Consider the following 26,532-nt stretch of genomic DNA (forward strand, 5'->3'; position numbering starts at 1 on the left):
AGGAAACAGGAAACAGAGGGCAGAGACAGGAAATGGAGAAGCTTTCATCAGCTGCATGTGAAGTTTGATTGCTGTTGTGTTGTGAAAAAAGCAGAAGTGACCTCTGCACAGCCTAGACTTTTTCAACTTTTTTCATTTTTTGAATTTACCCCTGCTTCTTAAGGTTCATTAATTATTTGTTTATTTATTTGAAAATGTTACAGATGAATATTTAAATTATCCTTTTTTTTTCTGGATCTAAGTGAGAAGTGATTTCACTTGTTTCCATTGCAGCTTGCAGGCTTGTCTCAATCATTTTCCTGCAATAAAGTGGCGTTAATGTGCTATTTATGGAGTGAACAAGCTCATCCCAAAACACTGTCTAATTAGCTGCCTGCTCTCACGCCGGTGGCCGTTTTTTTGGTTTTTGCTTGTTTACAGTTTTGATCCAGCAGTAAACGAGTTGCTACGCCGGACATTTTTTGCAGCGTGCGGCGTGCATGAGGACGGCGGGGCTGTTTGCTCCACTGGACATCGTCTCTCATTTGGACAGCTGAGAGCCAGCGGACTCAATGTCAAATTTGCTTTGGAAGTCATTAGCGCAGCTTGATATTAGCCGAGGGCTGATGTCCGCCAGCAGCTCACTGACAACTTATATCTCATCCGTTCATATTATACATGAATTTTTAAGGCTTTACCAGAGAACATGTTGTTCCCTCGTCGTGCCTTCTTGTCGTTTATGGCGAGCTGGTGAATTTTAAGACCACAACAAAACAGATTTCAGCTTCATTCCAAGGCAAAGTTATTGCTTATTCATAATCTCCTGAGCTGCGTTAGAAGGTTTCAGTCCAAAACACTGAATATCTGCTGCCTGATCCCTGCTGCTCTGTATCTGAAACATGCATGATTACACCCAAAGGCACCTCTTTTACACTGTTCCATTCATATTTTCAGCATTAGATGAGATTCTGTATTTAATATTGAAATCCTGGAGTGCAATACTGAAAGCCTGGCAACTGAAACATGGCCGTTTTTCAGGAGCTACAAGGCAGCGCTGCTTTAAATTTGATGACCGCCACTTTTTATAGGATTTTTAAAAAGAATTCATGAAGATTTTTTTTTGTCAGTGCATAGATGAGCATGTAATCCTTAACCCTATAAAGCCATTTGTATCATATATGATACACATTTTCATTTCCGTTTTTCATTTTCAGTTTAATCAATACTTGACCAAAATCCTGTTGTATACCTTTGGACACTTCCCCTGTTCACCCTGGACCATACCATTGGCACTTCAAGTACATATCATATATCATACACCAGAAAGGTCATGTAATAACATGTTTTTTGATTTTTTTTTTTTACATATATATTTTGTTATGGGACTAAATAAAGGGTTCAATTTCCAAAAAAATGAATTTTCTGCCAATTCTTTCATAGTTCAGGCTTTATAGGATTAAATCCCACTGACTGAAGCTCGAAAGCTGTGATCCTTGTCATGTTGTAAGTAAAAGACTCAAAACAACACACAGCAATGTTTAAAGCAATATCCACACGTGGGTCTGTGTCATATTTTTCATCAAATACAGAACGAGTAAAAAGTTCGGACACACCGTCTCATTTAAGGCCTTTTCTTTATTATTATTATTATTATTATTATTAAAACATGTGCTGGTTTGTTTAACACTTAACATGGGATTATGTTTTCTACATAATCCCATATGTGTTCAGTATTAATCTGCAGTACAATGTAGAAAATAATAAAACAAAAATCACTGAATGAGAAGGTGTGTCCAGACGTTTGTGCCTTTGTCCCACTGTAGAAGGAAACTTTGCATTGAAAAGCTCAGCAGACTAACAGTGGTGTAGTTAGTGCCAGTGCTCCTGCACATTAAGACTACATTTCCCATCAGCCCTGCTGCACAAAAGAGGATCAGCATCAAAGATAGTGGATGAAAACAAAGACAGTCGACTCTAAACTTGCCCACCCGTCTTTGTGGTTGATATGAGAAAGCTGCTTTATTGTCAGAGCAGATTATTTTCTGTGGGCACAATATGAACCGGATTTTCCAAAAGCTGGGAGTGTTGTCCACATACTGAGCTGTTATTTGTTATGAAATTTTTTTTAAAAAAAAGCCCATAATTGAAAAAAGGCCGGTGTGTGTGAAGCTCTCGGCCTCACTGTCAAACTGGTCGATTAATTTCCTATTTTTTTAACACAAAGATATTTACAGCTGAGGACAGATAACACTGTCTAATTTTAGGAGACTGTCCTCCTCCTCTGGGTGTTTTTATTTTGTTTGTTGCTGTCACCATGACGACGAAGCTCCTCTAATCTTAACTTCAGCCTTACCTTCACCTTAACCAAGTATATTTTTGTGCCTAAACTGAACCAAACTGTGTTCTCTTTGACGTACATTTTGACACATAACGGCACATTGTGGCATATCTCCTGCCGCCAGTAGGTGGCGCTACTTCAGGAAACCCTCCTGGAGGTTGTATTGGAGGGTAGGGACAGACGAGCTGCGTGGTACACGGTACGCCTGCTGTTTACGTTAGCTTACAAATGTTCACTCTCCCTTCCAGGTCGGGGAGATGCTGCCAGGCTCTCACTGTCTTTTCTTTTTGTTTTTCACTCCTCCTCCTCCCCCTCCTCCTCCTCCTCCTCCTCCTCCTCCCACCGTCTTCCAGAAGCTTCCAGAAGCTTCCAGAAACTCTGAAAGCTTCGTTTACTCTGGAAGCACAGCGCCCTCTTCCTGTTTTGTGCCGTAAAGCAACAGTGAAGCAGAGACGAGGCTGATATGGACTCATTTGTTCGTAGTGATTATACTAATGTCTCAATATGAAGTAATGATTTATTGACAGAGACACACACACACATGCAGCAGCACCAGGGAGAGAGAGAGAGAGAGAGACTTGCTGTGAGTGTGTGTGTGTGTGTGTGTGTGTGTGCTCATCAGCAGATCCAGTCACTGCGTGTGATTTGTCCACATTAGTCTGATGGAGGCGGCGCCTCGCCTCGCCTCGCTCCATCGATCCACGCTCCTTCCTGGAAACACACCAGCGCCAATGCTTTCTGTGGCTTCACCCAGCCCCGAGCCTGCACTCTGGGTAAATACACTCACTATCCGTGTGTGTGTGTGTGTGTGTGTGTGTGTGTGTGTGTGGAACAGCAGCATTGACACACGGTGTGTATGGCTGAGCTGGGTCGATGTAAACTCCATGTTTTGTGGTATCGGTGATGTCATCAATCAGAGGTCGTCTGAAGGTCACTGTTCTTTTTTTTTGTTTTCTTCGTTTGTGGCTCTTGACGCTGTTTATCCCAGCTGGAGAAAATGTTGAACATCTTGAATTTGTGAGTAAGACACTCTGTTTTCAGTCCGATCAGTGCAAATGAGCCACAGCAACAAGAAACGATAAGTGACTTTCACAGTAAAAGAGGAATCTGGTTCCACTTTGTTGGCTCGACTTTTTGCCAAATTTCACAATAAAAGCTGCACCATGAAAAAATGCAGGTGGTCGATGGAGGAAAGGACTCAACTGGCAAAAAATGTGGAATAAATGGAAAAAGGAGCTCAGTCACTTTTACTGCAGGAGATTTTTACTGCACTACTTCTACTTCTACTGCAGTCACATACCAGCAGAGGAACAGTACTTCTACTTCTACTGCAGTCACATACCAGCAGAGGAACAGTACTTCTACTTCTACTGCAGTCACATACCAGCAGAGGAACAGTACTTCTACTTCTACTGCAGTCAGATACCAGCAGAGGAACTGTACTTCTACTGGAGTGGGAATTTACAGTAGTCTTTCCTGTATTTTTGTAAGTCTGAAAAAGTTTGTACACTTTCAACATTTTGACATCAAGACATCGAAATGCGGCCCGACCGTCTGCAAAATGCCAGACATTTTTCCGTTTTTAATGTTGTTCGTCAACACGGCAGCTTCATAGATAAAATACTGGCTCAATCTCAATCAATCAACCTTAACCTTCTGATACCTGGAGACTAGTTTGTTTGACAATATATATATAAAAGTTTATATCACTATAAAAGTTTCTATTCACTGCAAAAACTCAAAATCTTACCAAGATTATTTGTCTTATTTCAAGTCAAAAATGTCTTATTCCTAGTCAAAATATCTCATTACACTTAAAATAAGACATGATCACCTCAGAAGTAACTTGTTTTTAGACAATTGTCTCTTGTTTCAAGTGAAAATTTGCTTGTTTCATTGGCAAAATTTGTTTCTTGTTTCTAGCTAATTTTCACTTATTTCAAATGAATTTTCACTTTTTCCACTGGCAAATTTTTGCCAATGAAACAAGCAAATTTTCACTTGTTTCAAGTGAATTTTTACTTGAAACAAGTGAAAATTAAACAATTTACTTCTGAGGTGATCATGTCTTATTTTAAGTGTAATGAGATATTTTGACTTGAAATAAGACAAATAGTCTTGGTAAGATTTTGCGTTTTTGCAGTGTTGAGATTGCATTGCATAACTGAGTGTCTTCCTCCCTGTGTTGATTCCCTGCGATGGAAAAACCGATATATTGCCCTTAGCAAAAAAAAAAAAAAAAAAAAAAAAGAAGTTTTCAAGACCTGTGGAGGATTAGCCTGAGTTTGAGGCCCTGTGTCGAGCTGTTGCAGCAGCATCAGGTGTCGTGCTCACTCAGCAGGTGAGGCCCCGTCTGTCTGTCTCACCTGTCTCTGGTTCTCCGTCTCCAGCCGCAGCCGGGCCTCGATGCACCGCCGCGTCTCCAGGAAGGCCTGGCGCTGCGCCCGGTCCGACAGGTAGCTGATGAAGATCCCTGCTGTGTTCATGCACATGAAGAGCACAGCCTGGGCCACGACCTGCCGCGCGCACACACACACACACACAGAGAGAGAGAGGGAGGGTGAGATCACACCTGCAGCCGCCTCTCCACAGTCTGCACCACAGAGCCAATGTTGACTTTGTTGTGTTTGTGTGTTTGGTTGGTTTAGCTTCACACCGTGCACTCACAGAGACGCACAACCTGTACACACAAGTCACATGACTCACATGAGAACCGGTCAACCTGCCAGGTGAGAGAGTCCAAACAAATACTAACACTCTTTGAAATACTGTTTTTGCGCCGCAGACGTTCATGAAAACCTGCTGCAACTTGTTCATTTTGTTCATGGACTCTTCAAAAAAATCCTGTGCAAATTTGAAATGCCTCAATATCAGAAACACCATAAGTGAATTTCAATTATCACTCCAATTAAGATCCTTTACATTTCTCATTCACCTTTTTTCTGAATTTAAGAAGAACCAGATCAAGAAATTAAAATAGCTAAGAGACTCTGACTACCAAGACCTATAATCTATTTTTATCTACTGACCTGGTAGAAATGTACCTAAAACTTTATCTCAGCCGTTTTGACAGGCGAGGTGGAGTGTGTGGACGTGTTCGTGTCATGAGAGCGGCAGCGCAGACAGGATTCGTTTTCGGTCGCTAAAAGGGATCTGCTGCTGATGGAGGACGTTTTGGCAGCTGATTGGACTCTGCTGAGCCTCTGACCTCTGGGGCACGACATGAGGGATGAGTTAAAAAAAAGGGTCCAAAAGCGAGAACAAAGCAGTGAATCGGAGAAATGAAACGGTAATTTCTGATTGTTTCAAGTTCAAGTTCAAGATTTATTCGTCACATGCATGAATGTACAGGTACAGCAGCAGTGAAATGTAATTGCAACAACTCCAGCACTGTGCAAGTAAAAAATAGATAGAATAAAATAGTTAAAAAAATAAAAATAAAGATAAAATAGAAAGTATATACAGTTGTCCCTCGCTATAACGCAGTTAACCTTTCGCGGCCTTGCAGTTTCGCGGATTTTTTTTAATGCAATTTTGCATGCTTTTTTTGTTTTTTTTGTTTGTTTTTTTTACAGCGCATTGTGTTCTGCGTCCTGATTGGCTAAGGGACTGTAGACCATTGTCAATCAGTCTCCTCCGTGCCGTGTCTCCTGTACAGTACAGAATGCGTTCATTCTATAATACTGGACTTATTTTTCTACGAAGGTTTGAACTTTGAGAGTTTAAACAAGAGAGAAAAGTGAGAAAATGTTAATGCCTGTCTGAGAAAAGTGTATAAAGTGTGTAGTGAGGGGTTTTACAGCCTTAAAACATCTAGAATAATTGGAAAAAATAAAGCTGACTACTCGCCTATTGCGGGTTATTTTTAGAACGTAACTCCCACGATAAACGAGGGACCACTGTACAACATTCCTGTATACAATGTACAACCTATGTACAATATACAACAATATGCAAGTACAATAAGTAATAGGTTTCATCGGTTACGTTCTTGAGCTCAAACACAGACACACTTCACACAGCCCTGCCGCATAACCAGGTTCAGTGTGAATGCAGTGAACCTAAAAAGGGAAAAGGGAAGTAGCTAAGACACATACATGCATGTGTGCACTTACAAACACACTCTCTCTTGCTCCCTACACAGAAATCCTTTAAAACCAGAGATAGAATAAATAGGTAGAAAATAACCTCCCTCCTATCAGCAAGGCTTAGGGTTGATGTATCAGTTTAACCAAAGTGAAGAGCATCATCATCCGTCCCAGTTCATAAAAAGCAAAATAGCAGAGTCTGAAATTGTATATGCCACATTTGACAGAGGGGATACACACACACACACACACACACACACACACACACTGTCAGAAAGGAGTGAACCCCCCGCCTCAAAGCCTCTCATCGTGCACTGAGTCCGGGTTTAGTTGATTCTAAAAATTGCATTTTACCCTTTTCTCTCCCCTCCCATCCTCTGCAGCCCCTGTAAGACAGTGTCATCTCGTCTTACACTGCTTCCTACTCTCCCTGAGCAGAGTCGACTACGAGTCAGATCCTTACTCAGGCTTCACATCACAGAATAAACCTTCCTCTAGCTCGTTCTCAACCATATTGTGAGATCTCCCACGCCCGAAACAGCCGAGGCACAGGGACACTGGGAAAATAAGGGACGTCCCATCAAACTGCCGGCATTAAAAATAAAGTACAGTGGTCCCTCGTTAATCGCGGGAGTTACGTTCTAAAAATAACCCGCAATAGGCGAAATCCGCGAAGTAGTCAGCTTTATTTTTTACAATTATTCTAGATGTTTTAAGGCTGTAAAACCCCTCACTACACACTTTATACACTTTTCTCAGACAGACATTAACATTTTCTCACTTTTCTCTCTTGTTTAAACTCTCAAAGTTCAAACCTTCGTAGAAAAATAAGTCCAGTAAAAAAAAAAAAAAAAGCATGCAAAATTGCACAAAAAAAAATCCGAGGCCGCGAAAGGTGAACCGCGTTATAGCGAGGGACAACTGTAAAACAGAGCCCTGAGAATATGAACGCAGCCATAATGACTACTGCAATGCTATGGAACGTGATGCTGAATTGATGTTGTAATGTTAATTAAAGGTAATACACTTTTAGTATTCAAGTCCAAGTGCAATAAAACACTTAATATGTATTTTAATGTAAATGCCAATGCCAGTATTTATGTCAACATTCACACATAGTACTTATATTGTTATATTTATTCATATTCCATGCCTTTTTGCTCTACACTTGTACATTTGCAGTTTGTGTATTTATAGTTTACTTCTTACTTTTAGTTTTTCTTGTGTGCTGTCTTTCTATCCTTTAATGGTGCTGTACCTGCCCAAAGGGATCAGTCAAGTTTTATCTAATCTAATCTAATCTAATAAAGTAACAATGATTGATATAGTAGTGGTTAATAACAATGAATGTAATGATCATCATGACATATAGACATGTTAGGACATGTTCAGATGTGCTCTCTGTGAGGGAGGAAGTGACTCACAGCCACCAGCCCATCCTGCACAGGAAGAGTGAGGCAATGCAGCCTGAGAAGGCATGAGGGGGAGGGGAGAGAGAGCAAAACTAGAAAAATGCATGTTTTAGCGCCATTCTCGTTCTTTCTTCGTGGTCAAATCGTGGAGTAGGAGTGTGTGGACTGCACCTTTGGAGGGACTTCAGAGGATCTTCAGCCGAAACCAGCGACCGGAGTTCTTAACCAGTTTTTTGCCAAAGCAGGTGAGGATTAAAACTGGACTTCTTCAGCAAGGGACTGAAGCTCTGGCTGGACTTGAGAACTTTGCACTGAGTTGTGAGTTTCCATTGGATTTCAGACTCCGGCAGAAAAGTTGTCTGCTGCTGCCACCTCCCTAACTTAATCTTTTAACCATTTTAATCAGCATAATCAAGATTTTTATAGTGTTTGGATTATAGTTGTGCTTGCCCTGCTTACTTTTGGAATAATATCAACCAACTGGAATTAGAGAATAACTGTGGATATCGCTTTTATGATCTTAGATGATGGTAGGATTACAGGTTGTGATGAGTAAAACATCTTGAAGGCTTTGTAACTCTGTTACTCTAGTGGCTAGACTCCTTGTGACTGTTTATTCTTGTGACTTCAAGAACCTGCAGTGGGAAGTTAGCCGCTGGTTCGTGGGAGACGCCCAAAGACAGAAAAGGCGAGATGTGCAGCAGGGGAGGAATCAGCATGATGGAAGAAAGAGAGGGGACCCTGTCACCAGCACCATCCCCACCTGTCCAGGGAGCACCGGCGGGAGTGGAGGGTAACGCCGGGGTGGGGGCGACCCCAGTGTCGGGGCTCTTAGAGGGCCCTGGGAACCAGCCAGTGGAGCAGACAGGCTACGAGATCTTCCACTCTTGGGCTTTCAAAAAGGATGAGAAGAAGAAGCTGGAGGTTGAAGCTACCTTTGGAGAAGAAGGCTGTATCAAATGTGGAGCCACCCCAGATCAAGTGGGAGGTCTATGGGACGTAGCCTCGGCGCTGCTGTGTGCGGAGTGTTATGATCGCAAAATACAACAGTTTACGGTTCATACAGCCAAGGGCTTCTTCTTGCACTATAGCAAGGCAGTCAGCCCTCCGGTACTTCAGCACAGCGGCCTGGAGCTAGAGGCCACAGCCAAAGTCATCTGGTGTTCGTTGGCATCCGGACAGAATCTCCACCCGGGGATAAGGTTCTATAAGAACGGGATTTATGCGTCAGTGTATACCAAAATGTGGCAGTTCCCAAATGGAGAACGCATCTCTACAGCGCACCTGGTGGATGGGAGATTCTTGGCAATTGCGCCTAAGATACCGGTGAATTTAAGAAGCCAGCAGACCTCACCGCCCAGCGCTCCACATGATCGCACACTGAAAATTATGCGTTTGGACGACATGGTCACAATCATCGACTATAAGGAGGAATTTTTCCCTGTGGGGTGAGGCTCATCTCAAGAAGAGGTGTCAAAAAGGAGCAACATCCCCACAGAGCTCTGAGATATGATTATAATATTGATTAAAATTAATGTAACAATGATCAATAATGATAATAACTGTGACCAATTGAAATGATCAATACTGTAAAATGGTTTAGAACATGTTACAATAAATCTAATCCATCTGAGGATTAACTAAACTGGACTTTGGATTTCTTTGTCTCATTCACACTGCCTGCACAGCACTGAAACACTGAGAAGACTTGGGGTTTTTGCACTGTACCTGCACAGGGGTTACTGGGATATAACCACACACACACACACACACACACACACACATTAACTTCATTATGTGGGGACAGTCGCCAGCCGCCGGCCTCTGTGCTGAGTGGGCAGCTGGGCCTCAAGGCTGCAGGCTGCGTCACGTACGGCCGCTGAAGTGAAGGCCTTCTGCCAAAACACATGAGCCTGAAGTGGAGGAAGTGAGGGGAGGTCCTGCAAGCCGCTGGAGCGCCGCCACTCCTATGAGTTTCATCGACTTTAATCCACAGAGTCCAGATCCCTGTTTTCATCCTCACTTTAAGAAGTCTGATGCGGGTCATGAGGCTTCGATATACTATTCTATAATATTTAAATAAGCTACCAAACTTCCAACAGCATTAAGGACTGCCTGGGAGAGGGATCTAAACATTTCCTTTACTGAGGTGGAATGGGATCAAAATTGGGCTCATTCAATTCAAAATTCTTAACCAGTTCTATTGGACGCCATCTAGATTATATGGGCTCGGTCTCAAACACTCAGCAGATTGCTGGAAATGTCAGAAGTCACAGGGGCACACGAGTCCATGCTTTATGGTGCTGTCCCTTGATACAAGGTTTTTGGGATCAAATTCATAAATGTCTTGAAGAGATCACTAATAGTGTATTTGAGTTTTTTTCCTAGATTGTATGTGCTGGGTGATCCATCAGTTGTAAAAGAATGTGCAGATGCAGAGTTTATCCAAACGGCCATAATGATCGGTAGACAAATTTCTAATGAGGGGATGGAAGAAAGTAGAAGTTCCTTCCTATAGGGAATGGTTCATCCAATTAGGAAATGTAGAATGTACAGACAGTCTGACAGATGAGATGATTATACTCTGAAGTGGGGTAAATACCAAATTTATATAGATACATAATTACAACATATTACTGTTTTTGTTTTTTCAATTCTTGTGAGGTACTGTATTGCTGAATCTACATCCATCACTATTACTAGAAATGTATAATGTATAATGATGTTGCTGCTGTATAGACCTGTGTTTGTTTGTTTTTTTCTCTTCCTTTTTCATTGTTATTGTACATATCAGCCACACAGTAAACATTAGCCCTATCGCTGATGTACATCAGTACATATGTTATGTGCTGTATGTGTGGATGTATGATGACCATGTTTGTTAAAACTCACAATTTTCAATAAACTATAAGTCATGAAAAAAAAGTAGTCTGATGTGAACTGAGCAGTGATTTAATGAAGCTTATAAATCTAGTTTACAGCTTCGACTGAGCTCCTCAGATCTGGGGTCCGTTTCAGGAAGCAGGTTCAACAAACTCCGAGTCTTACCCCGAACTCTGAGCTGATCTACTCTGAGACAGGAAACTCTGAGTTTTCGGTTCCAGTACAGCTGATTTGAGTCAGTTTGATCAACTCGGAGTAGTTTCACCTGGAGTTAAGCGCGTGACCCACAGCTGTAAAAAGACAGCGTCAATGGAGCCCCAATTTGATGAGTCACCATGGCAACGGGGAAGCGTCGGGCTGCATTTTTCACCCCAGTTGAATTGGAAATCTTAAAGCATTCATACAGCGAGTTTGAACTTTTTTTTTTTTTTTTTTTTTTTTTTTTTAAGTGTCACTTAAAAAAAAAAGTCACTTTTACTGCCAGGACATTTGAAATGAGACACTTTGGACTTTTACTGCAGGAGATTTTTACTGCACTACTTCTACTTCTACTGCAGTCACATACCAGCAGAGGAACAGTACTTCTACTTCTACTGCAGTCACATACCAGCAGAGGAACAGTACTTCTACCAGAGTAGGAAATGAAGTGTGTCACCCCGTTCAGATTAATCCCTCGTCTTCATTACTCCAAAGAAAAGAGTCTCATCAAGACGTGACCGGCGAGCCTCCTTCACAGCTTCGTCCTTAAATGTCCTTTCAGAATAATACTGCCTTTCTGTTCCTGTGTTGTAAAAACAAAACTGCTGAGCACACACACACACACACACGTCTATCTGACATATACTGTACATGTAAGACACTGATGCTGCATTCTGCCCAACTCAATATACAGACTCATGATGAGAGAGAACATGCACCGAAGCAGCAGTTGTATACATCACATGATGTCATTTTGCAGATGCTTTTGTCCAACGTGATTTATAGAAAGTGTGTTTTGTCTGCGGGAGTCAAACGGACCAGATATCATTTTGTCTTTATCAGCTAAAAGCCCTCGGTAAGAGATTTTCTTTTTACGTAAGTTAGCAGGGACTGAGGGTGAATGCGTGTTGGGCGGTTCACTCCGGGCAGCCGGGCTGAAGGCATGTCAGGACGAGGTTAAACATTAATGGGCGAGGCCGATTTGACTCCCTGCTCTCCTGACAAGTCAATGAGCCGAGACGTCCGGTGAAAAGACGGCGTTCATACGGAGAACATCTGACACCGCCGCGGCTCGGAGAACAATCCAGCTCACCGACAGCGACTGGAAAAGTGCAATTATGCAACACAGCCATTAAGACGTTTGGAAAAAAAAAAAAAAAAAAGACGTGTCAGGTTCTGCATCTGCATGTGAATACACCGCACCGTTAAGGTCACATTGACTGGTGCATGTATTCCTGTACTGAGGCCGCCTGGTAGTGGATATTCAGTGACATGTTTTTGTGAATCTATTCATTAATTTTTGCAACATCCTGCTAACAAACAAACAGCTGGAACAAGGTGGAAACAAAAACCCCGTCCAACTCGGCAGGTGGAGGTGTAACGAGCAATGCAACGTCTCTATGACAACACGTTGTGCTTGTATGAAACCATGAGGCTCATATGCACTGAATCAAATCCTCCTGTCTGTATTCAATATTGTTTTATTTTCAAAGCAAAATATTAGAAGGATTCAATGTTTCCCCGTGGATTTTCTTCTCATCAGGGCTTCATTTCAACCATCATAGGACACTAAAACTAAAACTTGTGAAAGTCGTTGTTAGGGCAGGGCAATTAATCAAAGCTTAATCAAAACCGACATTCAGAACCTCTAACTTGTAATCTTACCCGTGTCGGTAATTTAGATTTTTTTTAATATTCTGTATACTGTTTATGTTCAGTGTTCACTGTTCTTGTTTGGACTCATTTTGGCTTTCAGTGAAGACGACACCGAACAAAAAGAAGTAAAATATGAACACTGGGGAAAAACAGTTTGAGCGACCGAAGGTAACACCGCCGATCTGTTTCAACACATGGAGCTCAATCATGCGAATAAGAACAGAGCATGGCTCAAAAAATGTGTGCTAAGCCTAACCCTAAACTTACAAGGGGGAAAAATAATAATCATTCATTAATTGTAACAATCAGCCTTATTTTCCAAGCCTAGTTACCACCAGAGTTCAGGACACGTCTATAATTTCCTTACTGCCAGTGTTCACTTAAAAGACTAAATTATACATGCACTCCCAAAACTTAATGAACCAAAAGATTTGCTTTTAATAAACAGGTTTATCAACTCTACGGTGTCAGTTTGCTCTTAATTCAACTTTTACTGTCCCTTTAAAAGTCCAGAAGAAACTCAAATATCCACGTCCAAACTCAAAAATCCTTTATATCCAATGCACAGACAAAAATCTCTTTAAAATACCAAAATAGAAGTCAAAAACAGTAAGGCATTGCAAAAAAAACAACAAAAAAAAAGTATCGACCTCACTGGCAGATATCCAGGAAATGGAGGAGTGAATGAAGGTCCATGTGGATGCTGTGGATCAATGATTTTGCTGGAAAATCATTGAGGTTTTCAGCACAGGGGAACCTTTTCCTGTGGACACGACTGGCCTTTCAAACTGAGAGTCATTCTGTTAACTGTTTTAAATCAAAGCTCCTCTCTCTGCTCCCTGCTTTCCCTTCAGTCTCACGCTTCCCTCTCTTTGCTCCCCGGCCCCGCCCACACAGAAAGCCACCAATAAGCACCAGCAAGGCATGACCATCTATGAACAGGAGGTCCACTCTTCTCTGTGAAAGACACACCTGCACTGCAAAAACTCAAAATCTTACCAAGATTATTTGTCTTATTTCAAGTCAAAAATGTCTTATTCCTTATTCCTAAATTTGCTTGAAACAAGTGAAAATTTTCTTGTTTCATTGGCAAAATTTGTTTCTTGTTTCTAGCTAATTTTCACTTATTTCAAGTGAATTTTCACTTTTTCCACTGGCAAATTTTGCCAATGAAACAGGCAAATTTTCTAAAAACAATTTACTTCTGAGGTGATCATGTCTTATTTTAAGTGTAATGAGATATTTTGACTAGAAATAAGACATTTTTGACTTGAAATAAGACAAATAATCTTGATTTTGTGTTTTTGCAGTGTGGTGGATCTGACCCTGCAAGGCTTGAACGCTCAGACCAACCCTGCAAACCGATGTTCTCACGCTGGCGGTGATGCCACAGTCGTCTGGGTAAGCTGTTCGGTTAATGGTGATGCCGATTTGAGGTCATATCGCCCAGCCCGGCTCTCATCGGCGGCGGCGGCGTGGCGGCTGCAGGAAGCCGAAGCCGGGCTGATGTAACCGCCTGCAATCGGGAAACAGCCTCGGCATCTGGGGATCTCAGAGGCCGGCTTCCTCCGCCTGCACCGAGCATGACGCAACCGCCGGCTGCCACTTCAACACATCACACACAGGAAAGCCCTCCTCACGTGGCTTTCTCTCTCACACACACACACTTAGACACAAATTCCCCTTCAAACCAGCCTAATTCATCCCACTTCATTACCAACAGCTAATAGGACACATTTGTAAATGTGGCTAATTACAGCAGCGGCTTCGGGGAGGCCGGGGCAGATTTTTGGGTGATTGAATTGCTCTGTGTGTTTTGTAGCTGAAATGGTCCTTTGGTACATGACAGGTTCGGCTGGGATCATTTGGTTTGCCCCGTTTATTCTCGTGGGGTGAGGAGGTTAGTTAGAGCAGGCAAGCCAGGGCAAGTCCTGAGCATCTGCTGCCATGAGGTCTATTTTCTCTCTCTCTCTCTCTCTCTCTCTCTCCCTCTGTCTTTCGTTAAAGACAATCAAAACTTTCTTTAAAGGAGGAACAGATCAAGTTTTTAGTCCTGCCTACGGTTAGGGTTCGGGTAAACAGGCTGTTCATTCACGCAAACAACTTCGCGAAATTGTTGGCTTTCTGTTTCTGGCGTTCAAAACTCAATTTCCAATTTCCCCATGTTGGAAAAAAAAACTATTAAAAAGAGCAATTAAAATGAATAAGAGCCTACTTTTTTCTATGTGTGAAACTAACAGACTAACAGAGATGTGTAGGAGGAGACCAGCTCTATCAGTGCTGTTGCAGTTCCTGCTTGTGGCCAACAGAGGTCCATAAACACATAATAAATAATAAATAAAACTGGTAAATAAAAACACAGGTTCATATGAGGACTTCACATTAACCTGCTGCATTAAGGAGCACCGCAAAAAGTAAAGGAAGCAAAAAGAGAAGAAAAATAAAGATGATGTATTTCTGCATGTCTGATTTCCAGGTTTTCCACCAATAGCTAATGTTCCCTGTGGCTGTTAGGCTCCGCCCCCCTGTCAATCAAACCCACTCGAGTCAACAGACAAACCAAAGCAAAGACACTTCTGTGGATCGACTCTGTAAAAATAAGGCTAAAAATTCTGCTTCTCCTCTCTCCGAGGAGCAGCTCAACATTTAGACATCTGCTTTGTGGAACAACTAAAAAAAAAAAAAAAAAAAAAAGTGTGATGAAAGCTGTGCGAACTATTTATGGCGATGTGAAATAGAAAATGCATTTACAGTATGAAAAATTCATACAGGTGATGTGAACCAGAAACCATGTCTGTATCAGTATTTGTATCTGTATCTGTATTTGTTATGTCTTTTGTGTTTCTTGGACGGGATGTAACTTAAACCAAATTTCCCCCTGGGGACAAATAAAGTATGATTGATTGATTGATTGATTGATTGATATATAACATTTGATATAAGTTCATACCAGCCAGCCACATGAATGCTACTCCTATAGATACACTGAAATGCATCAAAACACACACACCTTCCTTGGATGAACCAATTCCAAACGCTTTTTTTTCCTGTTCTAATGTCCAAATGTCTCCTGTGTAATTGACACCAGGGTTATGATAATGTCATCAGCATGAAACACACTGTAAGTCACAGCAGAGATGATTAAATAACTGCCCACCAGCTTGAAAATACTAATCACGAATAACATTTTCATATAAATAAAGCTCTGTTTGGCCTCCCCCTCGCTCTGCCTCCCCTGCTGCATTTTTCTGACGATAAAATGCCTCTGCGCTTGGCGAGGCATCACTGCGAGGCAGAGCTGTGGCAGCGGTGATAAAAAAAAAAAATAAAAAAAAAATAAAAAAGACAGTTCAGTGTCCTCTGTCACTGGTGCCGCTTTGAGGAAAACGCTGTGAAGTGCTCGGCCGTTGTTTCCTCGGCGGTGAAATTGCTGCGCTGAGAGCACAATTCAGGAAAAACTCCAGTGTGAAGAGGGGATTTTACTGATCTGCACCGCTCTTGACACTGTGATGCTTTGTGGAGTATTATTTACTTTTTTTTTTTTTTTTTTTTTTTTTTTTTATAAGCGGGCTTCCCCTGCCTGGCTGATGCTGTCAGTGTTCGCAGAGGACGCCGTGACCCAGCACATCCAGCCGAAACACCAACATATCCACCGAGAAAAAAATACAGCGTTTAGGTGCTAAATATTCACCGAGGCAGAAAAAAAGTCTCCTTGGTTGATTTAAACCTCAATCACCTCTTTTAATGCATATGCAGCCATGTTTGAAATACATACACACACACTCTGTATCCACTTTATCAGCTCCACCTGTCCAGTCTAATGCATTTCAATGTAACAGCTCATGAATTACACCTTTTATGAATCATTAACCTTGTTGACATTGTGGAGAATGAGTAGATTTAATTCTGTGTTTATTACTGAGGTTGTAGTTTGCAGAGGTTTGCTACTGGACTGCATTATATTGAGAGGTGTTTCTAGTTTTTTGTCCCCCCCTATTTACACACAATGATAGGGGACAGAATAGTGGAAACAGCTGTCATTAAAATGCAGTCCAGTCCAACAGCAGCACTATCTATGAGCTCAATGCCAAACACAGAAGTGAACGAACACCTCTGTTACCGTGACAACAAGACAAGCACTTTGCACTGTATGACGTTAAAGTTGACCTTGAACCGACCTTGACTTTGACCTTGAAACGGCTTGCTAACTCTCCCAGCCCAAGTTATCAAACTGGTACACCTAAATGTCAAAGAAGGAACTCTGGTCAAAATATAAAAGACAAAAATAAAACATTCATTCATGACCTCAGGCTAACATAGAAATATGTTAGATATGTTGTTTTGTTTTCTTTTGTTTTGTTATTTTGGTAAGGATCTACACAATATTAGCTATTTTCTCAGTGGAAGTTCTTTGGCTATGCCCATTAAGGTTTAATTCAACCAATGAGAGAGCAGCTCCTCACGGTGGGCGTGTCCAATCAGGAGTAAAGGTCATCAGGTGGATCCGTGCAAAAACAACAACAGTTAATTTCTTTTTTTTTTTTTTTTTTTTTTGCTCTGTCAGTGTCCTCCAGTGAACATGCATCTGCTCTGGATAAAACATAAAAGCATCAGCCAAACGCCTGTGAGCAGTGACAAACACTGTTGCTGGGGATCTGAGTACAGGAAGAAGAGGGTCATTCTGGGAAATGTAGGAAATAAGTCACTGAAATGGATGAAGCAGGCCGGCAAAATTAAATTTACAAAACTTCATCGCAAAAAAAAAAAAAAAAAAACAGAACAAAAAAAAATGGATGCACTGAAGATCATAAATTCATGATTCATAATTGTGTAAGAATATCAGAAGGCGGACTTTTCCTTTAAGACACGCACACACACACACACACACACACACTGGTCTTTCTCACAGCTTCTCCCCCGAGGCTCCTCACTGTATCTAGCAGTGCATTACTCTGTGTTATTGTGTGTTGCTGTGAATCTCTCAGGACGCCATCAGCACTGATTCAATTTCTGCGTTTCCCCCTCGTGGCTTCTGTTCCTCCCACGGAGGCGCAGATTAAAACGCTGCGAGCGGCGGCCACTGTGGCGGCGGCCATGTTGTTTTGGAAAGAGCAGCGCGGGCTGAGCGCAAAGGGCATCAGCGCCGAGACCTTCAGCGCTCCCATTACAGGCAAATGCCAGCGATGTGGATGTTTTTAACAAGGCCTCATTAAGATCAGCGAGCCGGGAAGGAGCGCGGCGCACAAACACCAACACGGAAAATAACCAGGCCAGGGCAGCCACAATAACAATCACAGTAATCATAATAATAACAATAATCCTTATTTTATACATTCTAGCTAGGTCCTCGGGTGAATTAGTGAAATATATTTTGAGTTTGAGGAAAATACGACATGTTTATTTCTGGTGCATGTGAAGCTATCAAACTGCTTCACGATAATAATAATAATAATAAAAATGACTATTATTGCTGTTATTATGTGCATAGCATTGATCAGAGTTCGCAAAATGCTCTGAAGAAAGAAAATTACTTCTTAAAAAAAGGCATGAAAAAAATAATAAAATACATGAACAAATTGGGAAACATTCAAAATCAATGAAAGCTTCACTTTTTACAAATTTTTCAAAATGAAAGACGGTCTATAAAGTTGTTGCAGGCTAGCGTTAGTGCTGACAAAAGCATACATGTGCTGAAGTTAAAGGTTTTAGGCTTATTTATTGCTGATTATTATTAGTTTGCCTCACTGGCTTGAAAGACCAAATAATCATGATGGAATAACATAATAATGAATCATGAAACCTTATTTACTCGGCGTTAATGGGAAAGTAGAGATGACAAAGTGCTTAAAACCACATTTTGTATTTACAAAGTGTTTTTTTTTTTTTTTTCTTTAAATAGAAGTAAAAGGGCAAAACCAAGAGAAAGTGATCACTGAAACTACCAAAACAGTTAAAAACATCACTGGAAAGGAAAGGAGAGCATAAGCATTTATAAATGGCATATATGAAGTGTCATGTCTTATTATATTGTCTTGTCTTAAAATTGTGATTTTATTGTTGTTGTTGTGTGTTAAGAGTGTGAAACCTTGTTATTGTTGTTGTCTGAAAAGGCTGTTTTTGTGACGATGTTTTTATATTTGTTTGTATCCGTATGTGTTTATCTGTTTTGTACTATACTGTTAGATTTCTGTCTTCTGTTCTGAAAATTAGCTAGTAGCTAATTCTGGTATGGCTGAGAGCTATGCACTGTCCCTGTTAAATAAATAAATAAATAAATAAATAAATAAATAAGAAAGTAAGTAAATGAGTAAATGAATAAATAAATGAAAATAAATAAATAAACAGCTAACATATGCTTTCTGGAACATAATGATAAGCACATGTGAGGATAATTTAAATATTTATAACGATGGAATTCTTTTTTTTTTTTTTTTTTTTTTCGAAAAGCACTGTTTGGTATGCTCCCCAAAAAATATGAATCCAGAGTTTAAAATATGTTGATAAATGCTAATGATACTCTTGAATGTGCTGAGCGCCGTGTCACAACGCAATGGTTAGAAGAAGAAGGAGAAGGAGGAGAGGAGGATGAAGAGGATGAAGAGGAGATCTAAAAGATGATGCTGAGTAAGAGTGAGGGAATACGAGGAGGCTATTAGATTAAAGGAGAGGTTACGCAACAGCCGAGCGACGCTCACCCTCGACTGCAGGTCAGCGTGGCATGAAAACACTGAGCTGTACTTGATGTGAGTGGACAGCAGAGTATTGATGTGGCCGAGAGAGAGAGAGAGAGAGAGAGAGAGAGAGAGAGAGAGAGAGAGGAAGCCATCAGGGCAAAATAAAAGGAGGTAGAGAGGGGGACTGATTGGATAATGGGTAGCAGGGCTGGAGCTCTTGAGTCTTATTTTTCTGACATCTCAGACTCGTCTCGGTCACTTCTCACCTGTTTTAACCCCTAAAACTCTGATTTACTGTTTAATTTCCCTCTTAAGTACAAATAGAGTTAGAAAAAATATATATTTATATTGTTTTGTTTGTGTTTTTTGTCTTTTTTGCCTGGTTGCACAGCAGTGTCACACAGGTTTTTGTCTGCATCCTCTCACTGCAGTGATTCACAGCAGCTTCCAGATGTCCGGCTGTCTTCTGCATTATTTGATGCACATATTTAGTTCCTCTGGAAACCTTCGGGATCTTGGCCCGAATTGAAGATGAAGCCCTGTGGGACTGAAACGAGGCTGCACCGTGCGATCTGTGTTTTTGATGATGGAGCTGCAGCGGCTGTCTCGCGTTCCTCCGCTAATGGATGCTGACTTGACCTCGTCACACACTTTTTCAAAGAGTTTTTTTTTTTTTCTTCTTCTTCTTCGCTTCTGTTTATTTTCCCTCCAGCGCGACTAAACCGTCTGAGTGAGGGATTCCACCTGTGTGGAGGACGTGCCGGTCCACAGTTTGCTTTTGCATCAGCGTTTAGCACAGAGCTCCTGCAGACGGAGCTACACCTCTGCTAATTTAAGAAACGTCCCAGTTATTTCTGCATTCAGAGAGAGCGTTTGGTCTTGAACGCGACGTGACTCGCTCTGCTCGGACCTGACCCGACCAAACTCGACTGAATTTAGCCGTAGCCGAAAATTAGCAGCCAAAAAAAGTATGAATTTTAGCATCTTAGTGATCTTAGTGAAGCCGGAATCAGACAGTGTTTGGTGTTTCTGCTTGAGGAATCACCAAAACCATTCATGGATTATCGAAAATGATGACTTTCGACTAATCAATTAATCCACTCATGTTTTCAGCCGTGGAATTTCTCCCGGATTTTAATCATGAACTTAGTTAACACCTCGCTCCGAGGCGCACACAGAGGCTGTCAGCTGGTCAGATCAGCAGGGTATCGACGCGCCGCTGCTGCTTTAAAAATACAAAATGATTCAGGGAAAAGCGGACGGCCGTGCCAGCCGCCCACCCGGCATCAATATTTCAGCGCTATCAGTCTCCCGCCCGCTGCAGGATGACTGTACTCGCCGCGTGACGTTCAGGCGGCGGACCTGACACAAGTGCATATGTGCTCGACATGAGGAGAGTCACGGCGACATCGTCAGACTTAAAAGATGTCGAGCCATCTCAGCTTAACTTCCTCTTAATATCTGATGACAGCTGTATGGAAACATGTGAGCCGAGTGTGTTAAGCCTCGCTGTCGCTGCGCTGGTCTCGCTGAAAGATATCGGCCCAGCGCTCTGCCAAATGAGGGGATTTATTCTGTGGGATGGAGGTGCAGAAGAGGACAGCCAATGATTTATTCAGCTCCACACACACACACACACACACACACACACACACACACAGAGTTATCTGGTGACAGCTACAGAGTGTGAGGATAGTTCACAAACACAGCAGTCAACATACACGGTCAAAAATATTCCAGTTTAAATTGAACATGACGAGAATAGTCCTGTTTAATGATTCATAGCCAAGAGCTGCAGCCCTCTGATGTTTTCCAGCGGCTTTGCAGAAAGCAGACGCAAATTCACAAATCTGTCTCTGAAATTTTCTCAGTGGATGAAACTGGCAGCGTTTCAAACAAAAACTGTCCGCTCAAGTCTGGTCTGCCAGGGCCAAAATGAGTCCCTAACTGAGCCAAACCTGGTCTAACTGGTCCAAATCTGGACTATTAGGGCCAGATCTGGTCTCTAACTAGGTCAAACCTGGGCTAACGGGTTCAAATCTAGACTAACAGGGCCAGATCTAGTCTCAAGCTGGTTCAGATCTGGTCTAACTGGTCCAAATCTGCATGAGCAGGGCCAGATCTGGTCTGTAACAAGGTCAAACCTGGTCTAACTGGTCTAAATCTGGACTAATGGGGACAGATCTGGTCTCAAACTGGTTCAGATCTGGTCTAACTGGTCCAAATCTGGACTAACAGGGCCAGATCTAGTCTCTAACTAGGTCAAACCTGGTCTAACTGGTCCAAATCTAGACTAATGGGGACAGATCTGGTCTCAAACTGGTTCAGATCTGGTCTAACCGGTCCAAATCTGGATGAGCAGGGCCAGGTCTGGTCTCTAACTGGTTCAGATCTGGTCTAACTGGACCCAAACTGGTCAGTAATCAGGCCAAACCTGGTCTAAGTGAGACAGATCTGATCTAATTGGGCCAAACCTGCACTAACTGGACCAAATCTGTCTCAACTGTCCCGAACCTGACCTAACTGGGCCAAACCTGACCTAACTGGGCCAAACCTGACCTAACTGGACAAAAACTGGTCTTGTTGGATCAAATCTGGTTTAACTGCCCCAATCCTTATCCAACCGCACCAAACCAGGTCTGATTGGACCAAAACTGGTCTCTAATCAGCCAAATCTGCAACTGGACTGAACCTGGTACAACTGGGGCAAGCCTGATCTAACTGGACCTAACCCGGTTTAACTGGACCAAACCAGGTCTAAGTGGGCTAACTCTGTCTCTAACTGGACAGATAAAGGCTCTGCTTCACATTTTACCAGCAAATGAGGTCATCTCTGGCACTGGTCTTATTTGTTTACATTAATCACACTATCATATCAGTTAAGTAATGACTCACTGATGTTAAAATGCTACATTTAAATTGGCATCAGAGCTGTATAGATGGTTTTACACATCATGCAGATAACAGTCCGGTTGCCAAATCATATACGCCGTTCCACTTAAATCTGATGGCAGCGTCGCCAGTCTTCCTTGGCACCTCCAGTCTCACAGCCAGGCTGTTTCAGGCCCCAAGTGCAAATTAGATTAGCAACTAAGATGACATGCGAGAGAGTCCATGAGCAGCACAGAAAACTGAGATGTTCTCCAATATGCTTGGAATGAATTATCAACAGGACCGACCGACGAAGCTTTGGCTCAGTTTGGTGTATCGGCTGTGTCGCTGTATGGACTATTGTACTGTGCACTGCTTAAATTCAAACCTTAGCAGCAGAAATGGAAATTGGTTTATATTAAATGGTTTATAATTTGAGGGGGAAAAAACACAAAATACCCCTGAAGTCCAGTGGAAACCTCTCGAAAACTTTCAACAAAACCACTCATTTCTAACAAAATCCACAGTTTGAAGCTTGGAGTTACAAAGTCTTCAGCCAATAGCAGCGATCAATTACTGATTAGTTCCTGATGACTACTGAATATGTGGGCAATTAACATAGGAAGAGTTCATTTGTAAAGCACCATATGTGTGTTGTGGGGGGGAAACAAGATCAGAAGTCCTGTCTTGAAGGTCATCATCCTTCCGTAAAAACCCTCATGGAGAAATCCTCTGCAGAGCCAACAAAAGATCCGGCGTCCATGTACTTTCCCCTGTGGCCTCTGACAGAGCTTCATGTGATCCTGACATTTCCCCACAGCTCGGCTCGCAGCGCAGCAACCCGTCCATCCTTTAATGTCAGACGCAGGCTTGTTTTTCTCAAAACAAGTGGAAAAAATAACCTTTGTGTCCAGTGATGTGCTGCTGCCTGAGCGCACACGGCCTGCAGACTGATACCGTGTGTGTGTGTGTGTTCTGCAACTGCTGTTATCTGTGTGTGTCAGTATGCACCGTGCTGATAACTTCACCCGTCTGAGGAAGTTTTTCATGTCAAAATCCTGAAATTACAGTGATAAATGAAAGGAAAACCCATCGTGAAGTGTGTTAGCGAGGTGCTGAACAGCTTCAGAGATTCTCCAAGTCTCTGGAAGTTTCCTGGAGGGACGGAGCTCCATTCATCCAGAGGGTTAGGGTTAGAGTTAGGGTTAGGGTTTTGATGGTGTTTTGATGATGGTGTCCAGAGCCACAGCTGTGCCACCGGGTTTAGAGGATGGCAGTGTGCAGCGCAGGGAGGAACTGGAGAGCTTTTGGAGGCAAAGAGCGACTTGAACTCCGGCCACCAGCCTCTGGAGGTCATCTGAGAGAAAGGAGCCACGTTTCACCTCCTGAAAGTGCCCTCACTTTCTCAGCATTTTCTTTTTTTGGCCTCCATGATGAGTTTCATGGCACATGTATCCAGACGGGGGATAAATGAAAGGAAACAAACAACATAAATTGTCTTAGTAAGATGTTCAGAGATCACCGCTGTGTTAGATCATGACTGTAAAATACACATCGGTGACAAATTAAAGGAAAAACAAACATAGAATGTCTTGATGAGGGATCGGCCCACCAGAAAAGCTCCAGTGTTCCTTGGCAGAGGTTCTCCAAGTGTCTGGAGCTCTCCTGGAGGGACGGAGCTCCATTCGTCCACAGGATTCTCCCTCATTTGGTGTTTTGATGATGATGATGATGATGATGGTGGTGGTGGAGAGTCCAACAGTCTGGGGTGTCCAACTTGGTTGAGATGTGAGTGTGAAGGCCACAGCATCAGGATTTACACCATCCTCATCCTCATTAAACCATTCAGTGAGCCCTCGCGCCCTGTGGATGGGGGGGTGTGGTCATCCTGGAAGAGGCCACTCCCCCCCCCCCATCAGGATGCAACCTAACCCCTCCCTGCAGGGGTCCAGTATTCAGGCCTGTTCTCCTGTCCAGAATATGGTGAAGGATGACTCATCACTTTTGTCCACATCTCTGCAGATCAGTGCCACTGCATTTGTCTCTGTAATGAGGCTTCATGAATGCAGATATATCCAATAATCCAGTATGCTAATATAAAAATGATTACATATTAAAATAGTCCTCTGGATCAGGATCTTTTGGAAGAATGGAGCTCCATCCCTCCAGGAGACTCCCAGACACTTGGAGAACCTCTGCCAAGGAACACTGGAGCTTTTCTGGTGGGCCAATCCCTCATCGAGACACTTTATGTTTGTTTTTCCTTTCATTTGTCACCGGTGTGTATTTTACAGTCATGATCTAACACAGCAGTGATCCAGCCTGAATGAATCTTCTCCTTTGTTTCTCAACACTCGGTGTCTGGTAGCCGGGAAATGATGCGTTTTTCATTTGTGGTTTGAGAACGGGACAGTTAGCATGAGCAGGGAGAGAAATCATGGCTGAACAGACAAAGAACAGAGCGCCAACTAGTGAAACTCAAACTCCATCAACAGGAAGCGGACATAAAAGTAAAAAGTAAGGCCCAACACAGGGCTATAATTAAGAAGTTAAAAAATAGACCCAAACAAACAGAAGAAAGGATAGAAAATGGCAAACACAAATGACCAAACTGCAAAATGCATCGGTAATGAGCCTGAAATTCATACTGCAAACTATAGATAGCTTTTGCAATAGAAGGGGGATTGAAAAGAGACACTGAGAACCATACTTTTGTCAAAAAAAAAAAAAAAAGACAATCATCAGGAGGACGAGATAATTTACCTTGTTTCTGTTTCTGTGTTTCAGTTCAGTGTCACCAAGTTGGACAAAAATCATGACACAAGCTGAGCTGCACTGGGAACAGGTACATTTTGTCTCATCCTATTAACAGATCATTTTCGGTGTCTTAAAATGAGGTTTCTCAGACTGAATCCAAAATTAAACCCCGAGTTAAAAGGGAATATTTTTGCACTGCAGAACAGAGCTCAAGCCACATTTTGTATTTACTTTTTTTTTTTTTTTTTTGCATTTTTATTAGCCTGTCATGTTATCTGTTACAACTTTAATCTATTTTTCTGTCTTTCCTCCAGCATCACATGGTGGTGAACTTCTTAAAGAGATGAAGAGAAACTGGCCTATTAGGGCTCAGATCGTATTAAGTCTTCAAACACTATTTGATCATATTTAGCCATTTGCAGTCGAGCTGCATCAAGGTCTAGCCCCAAAAAAGTTGCTGTTTAATTAATGAGAACAAGGAGACCGTTGAAATATTAACAGCAGCTCCACTCCTGTGCTGGAGAATGACAGAAATCAAGTGCGTTCTCTTTTGCAGGGACGGCGTTCGTTTTTTTTTTTTTTTTTTTTTAGCAGCAAAACAAAACTGAATCATCGTGAATCGTGTGCAGGATCCTCATTTTAGATGACCCCCAATTTTGTGTTGTGTACCTGGGACAATCTGTTTTTCACTTTCATTTTCCATACAATACAGGCCAATGACACGTTCCACTTCTCATGCATGAAAGTATACACTTTAAAGACTCTGCGGCTTTGTGCAGAGTTATGAGGCATTCAGGCGCCGGTGATGAGAAGACAGTTGAGAAGCTGTGAATGTTTTTACCCGAATCACAAAAACAAGACGGCGAGCGCTGACGCCACACAGAAACACTCGGTAAGTTTGCCGCCATGTTTTCCAGGTTGATATTAGATGCCATTCCTCCTCCACATAAAAATAAAACTGGGTGAACCTCGTGTTTTGGTTTTAAGTTTTACTGATTTGCACGTGCATAATACGACATAAAATCCTGATAAAAAAAATTAAAGATGTGTCAGGAGAGGTTGAGAAGTCTCATGCTTATACAACGGACCTCCCCTTATTGAGCAGAGAGAGGAAGAAAAAACAGTGCAAGTCAGAACTAGGTGCGAAATGAAATACTTTTTGCACGTTCAAATCTATAAATGGCATTAACACACCAACGGGGTTCACAAGCAGTGTTGATTAATACCAGTTACACCACTGTTATTATCACGGCTGCTGAGATTTCAAGAGACTTTGATTTGTTCTGGAGTAAATCCCCTTTCACCTGCTCCCAAACGCACACATACACACACACACACACACACACACACACACACACACACATAGCCAGGCTGATGCCGACAAACACATTACGAGATGTTGAAGGCCACAGACTTGTTCACAGGGTCTGGAAGAACATTATCATGACAAACTAACCAGTTTAACGAGGCTAATTCCTGGGTTTTAAGTTTGTCATTTAGGTGAATAACATGCAGGGGATGGAAGGGGAAATGAATATTAGTCTGGACTAAAACTCAACTTATGCAAATACGCAGGGCTGCCATCAAATCAGAGATACAGGGTTCCACGCTTTAACAGGGTCCACCTGCAACACTCTTATCTGTATCAGTTAAATGACAGATCTCGAAATACTTTA

At 42.1% G+C, this 26,532-nt stretch overlaps 2 protein-coding genes across 2 annotated transcripts in view; one reads left to right on the top strand and one right to left on the bottom strand.

Annotated features, from left to right (window-relative positions):
* The window catches only part of adcy8 (adenylate cyclase 8 (brain)), a 149,867-nt gene that overhangs the window by 87,538 nt on the left and 35,797 nt on the right, over positions 1–26,532 (bottom strand). Inside the window, exon 2 of the mRNA XM_030075106.1 lies at positions 4,684–4,833. Within this exon, the coding sequence (XP_029930966.1) occupies positions 4,684–4,833 (150 nt within the window). The remainder of the gene's footprint in view (positions 1–4,683; positions 4,834–26,532) is intronic.
* LOC115375635 (uncharacterized) lies at positions 7,919–9,401 on the top strand. The gene is made up of 2 exons (XM_030075107.1): positions 7,919–8,062; positions 8,450–9,401. Exon 2 carries the CDS (start codon positions 8,511–8,513, stop codon positions 9,267–9,269), a length of 759 nt encoding a protein of 252 aa, XP_029930967.1. The 5' UTR covers positions 7,919–8,062; positions 8,450–8,510; the 3' UTR covers positions 9,270–9,401.

Source organism: Myripristis murdjan, chromosome 17 (assembly GCF_902150065.1).
Source record: "Myripristis murdjan chromosome 17, fMyrMur1.1, whole genome shotgun sequence".
In the NCBI taxonomy this organism is placed as follows: domain Eukaryota; kingdom Metazoa; phylum Chordata; class Actinopteri; order Holocentriformes; family Holocentridae; genus Myripristis; species Myripristis murdjan.